Source organism: Ursus maritimus, unplaced genomic scaffold, assembly GCF_017311325.1.
Source record: "Ursus maritimus isolate PB19 unplaced genomic scaffold, ASM1731132v1 scaffold_802, whole genome shotgun sequence".
Taxonomy (NCBI): Eukaryota; Metazoa; Chordata; class Mammalia; order Carnivora; family Ursidae; genus Ursus; species Ursus maritimus.
In genome coordinates this window covers 1-3966 of record NW_024427000.1, presented here as the reverse complement: position 1 = coordinate 3966, position 3966 = coordinate 1, and the positions used below count along the sequence as shown (strand labels likewise).

Below are 3966 nucleotides of genomic sequence, written 5' to 3'. Positions count from 1 at the left end.
GAAGGAAGGAAGGAAGGAAGGAAGGGAGGAAGGAAGGAAATTATTATTAATTCAACCACTCATGGTTATTGTTTTAAGTTAGAATTAGCTGGTTAGCATTTTATAATGTCCTTACATTTTTTTTGTCCTTACATTTTTTAATGTAATTTTTACCAGTTTCATAATATTTCATCACACAGACTGGCCAGGACGTAGTCTCCAACGTTGGATATTTTATTGGTTTCCCTTTGTTTTTCTACTATAATCTGTGGAAGTCTTTGTACACCCCTTTATTTCTTTGGCATATATTCCTTAAAGTAAAATTACTGGGTCAAAGAGTGATTGTTTAAAAGCTCTAAAAACATGTCACCAGATTGCCGCTTGGAAATCAATCTACTATCAGTAGAACGTTGTCATCTGTCTAGAGACAAGGCAAGCATTCTCTCCAAGAGTTCGCAGGCTAAGTAGGATGTGTTCTAAAGCAAACGAGTTAGCTCTGAATATATTTTGGTGCTGGGTCAGGACACCACTAACAACACTCTGAAGGCAAGACCGCTTCATGGTGAACTTAAGGGACAGAAATGTGTGGGGGCCGGGAAAGATCATTGCAGCAAGGGAAGGCTCCCTTGCAGAGGTTTGTCCAAGCTGGGTGTTGAAGGACAGGTTGGAGAAGAAGGGGTGGCAGCCAGGAAGGGAGGAGTGAACACATGGAGATAGGAATGTACAGGCCTGGCTCAGGAGAGGCAATAAAATTGGTTGTAGAAGAAGGTGTGGACTTGGGGAGAGGAAGAGCCTTCAAGGTTGAATGGGGCCCATGATGGAGGGCCATGAATGCCGGCTAATGTTTCAAGTACTTTTCCTATTGCAAGGAATCAGAAGGTAAGGAATCAGAAAGAAATAAGACTTAATGGTTCATTTAAGTAATCGTGGTGTGTTCTTAAGTGAAAAGGAGATTTCAAAATAAGAGCATATGCTGTAGTTGCAGTCTTGTGTAAAAAAGAAAAGGATGAGTATAATACATGTAATTTGTAATATGGTACAGAAAACGCATAGATGAATATATTCCAGGACATTACCCTGGCTACCAATGTGTACTGAGATCATCACTGTTTTTATATCATCTTCTTGCCCAATTCTAGTGTCTAATTGTTCTGCGGTGTTCTGCAGTATTGCTTGCACAGTAAGACTGTACCCATTAAGTCAGGCTGATTCTAAATAAGGGTAGTACCATCCCTCTCCTACCCCATCCCGCCTGACTTTGCCAGGGGGTGTTTGTACTGTGTGCAGAGGGGTGTTTCTTGTTTATCACAAAGATTGGGGGATGCAAATAGCTCTTACTAGGGGGTCCAGGGATGCTAAATACCCTTCACTGAATGGTCCAGTCCTCACAAGGAATAATTCTCCCACTCAAATGCCAGCATCAGTCCAATTAAGGAACAGTAAGTGATGGGTTTTTTGGTTATAACCAAAAGAAAGTCTAACTAACTCACTGTGAGGCCCTGGCATGTGAGACAAGCTTTTTGTGAGGGAGTTTGATTATGGGCCAGGCACTAAGCTAATCAAGTCGCCGGTAGATGTATTGAATGTTCCCCTTGCTTTTCCCATTCCTTCCTCAGGTAGTGGAAGCAGTTAATGGGACCACCAACAACTGCCATTATAACGAGACAGTGATTCTGACGCCCACCATGGACTCTCGACTCTACATGCTGTCCTTCCTGCCCTTCCTGGTGCTGCTGGTCCTCATCCGGAACCTCAGGGTCTTGACCATCTTCTCCATGTTGGCCAACATCAGCATGCTGGTCAGCTTGATGATCATCACCCAGTACATCGTCCAGGTTAGTGCACACCACACACCTGACTCCCCCACTGGGCAGAGCCTTTTATCAAGAATAGCCTGATACCTCCCTAGGGCCAGTCCCGAGGGTAGGTGTGTACCTCACTCTTCGGTCTCCTACCGTCGTACCACTATTTCCACAAAGATGTCTCTGTGCAATCTCATTCTTCTGGATAGGTCCTCTTTTATGTTGCTCCTCCAACCCTTGTCAAATTCTGACCTTTGAAAGAAATTTTGCTTTGCAAGGAAAACATCTCAATTGGTGAACCACAGACCATTCCTATAATGGTTGGATAGCAGCAAAAGGCAAATGAAAAGCAGGATCTCCTACTAAAGCTGAAACTTACCAAGTTACCCGTAGTCTCACATCCTCTAGGCTACAATTTCAGGTGTCCAAAATTACCCATAGGAACTCAAGAGAGAACAATAATAATACTTAGTCACAGAGGCATAGTCTCAGAGGAAAGCAAACCTATCATAATGCAAATTACAACACCTTCAAGGTTGAGTTGTGGATTTTGATTTTCTCTCAATTTCCTACTTTTGTATCCTTTCTAATGTTTGTTTGCTGGACAAGACTACACAGAAATTAAACCCAGAAGGCCCTTAGCATATCTCTCATACCATTCAGATGTTTTTATCTTTCAGAAGTCACAAGAAAAAAGTTATCTTGTCCATGGAATTTAGTAAAAATAACAAATTAGTCAAATATTTTATGGTAACTACAAATAGGTCTTATCTTCCTTAAGGCAACATCGATAAATTCTACAAAATTGAATTTCCTAATAAGACAGCTACCTTCGATTCATTTTTGGACCATTCCTGAAGTCGCCCAGTTAGAGAAATGGCTCGGTAATTACTGTCCCATTCAGGTCACAGGGTATATAACATATTTATTCCACACACTTTCTTTCCCTTCAGTTTATAGCTCATTGAAGAAAAGGGGACTTTCATATCTAATTACTTTGGACTCCCAAGAATATGACTAACTACAGTCACAGCAGTTTCTGTCACCCATAACCACTGGTACATTCCAAGTGTCCATGGGCACTTTAGGCTGGTACCAACCTGTGGTGTGTAAGGTTTTCTTCTGGAGGATTCTGGTAATCCCCCCATGAGGTACTGACCCTTCAGTACTTTGACAATACCTCAATGTTTCTGTCCTCTGGCTCTTCCATGTTGTACGTGTTCAAATCAACTTTGATGCCTACTTCATTTTGAAGTTTTCTGAATTCTTGGCATTCCTTTTGTTTTGTTTTGTTTTAATTTAGGTCTACTCTTGGAATACTCTCCTCTTAAATGAACCAAAGCACCCTTTGAGAGTTAAGGTCTTATTTCACTTCTCTTTCCTGTAGGAAATTCCAGACCCCAGCCAGTTGCCGCTGATAGCAAGTTGGAAGACCTACCCTCTCTTCTTTGGAACAGCCATTTTTTCATTTGAAAGCATTGGTGTGGTAAGGTTTGAATTGGGTAATCTTTCCCCTGTGCTGTGGGTGGCCTTCTGAACAGGAGCCGGGAACTCTGGGTTTCTTTGTTTCCGTGTGCACACAGGAGAAAGTAACCTCTTGTCCCAATACATCTATTAGACATTTATCTTCATACCAACATGTGTTTCCTAATCTTTTAAATTCAAGGCAAATGGAGGTATACAATTTACAGGATTTAATGAAACAAACAAAAGGAGTTTTAAGCTGGGAAGTACGATATATTTACGATGGTTTATTACATAGTTTGTGTTTCACACTTGAGGAAGGATAGTGCTGTGTATGTAATTTTGTTTACTTTTAATTTGCATATAGTACAATTCACTTTGGTGGGGGGGAGTGTGTACATTTCTGTAAGTTTTTGAAATGAGTAAAGTCACAGATGTGCCACAGTCAGGACACAGAACAGCTCCCTCACCAACAAAAATTCCCTCGTGCTGTCCCGTTGTAGTCAGTTTCTCACCTCCCACTAACCCCTGGGAACCACCTTCTGTTCTGTCTCTATCGTTCTGTCTTTTCCAGAACGTCACATACCTGGGATCATGCAGTATGTAACCTTTTGAGACCGCGTGTAAGATCACCTGTGTTGTTGCATGCATCGGTAGCTCCTTGCTTTCTATTGCTGAGTGCCCGCCTTACCGGCAACACCATGATTTGCTTATCAGCTCA

At 41.8% G+C, this 3966-nt stretch overlaps 1 protein-coding gene across 1 annotated transcript; it reads left to right on the top strand.

Annotated features, from left to right (window-relative positions):
• Positions 1-1531: 1531 nt before the first annotated feature.
• Positions 1532-3267, top strand: LOC103679899 (proton-coupled amino acid transporter 2-like; the record flags this gene model as incomplete). The annotated part of the gene is made up of 2 exons (XM_008709423.1): positions 1532-1814; positions 3169-3267. Coding segments are annotated over exons 1-2 (351 nt in total), but the record flags the coding sequence as incomplete, so codon positions are not given.
• Positions 3268-3966: the final 699 nt, after the last annotated feature.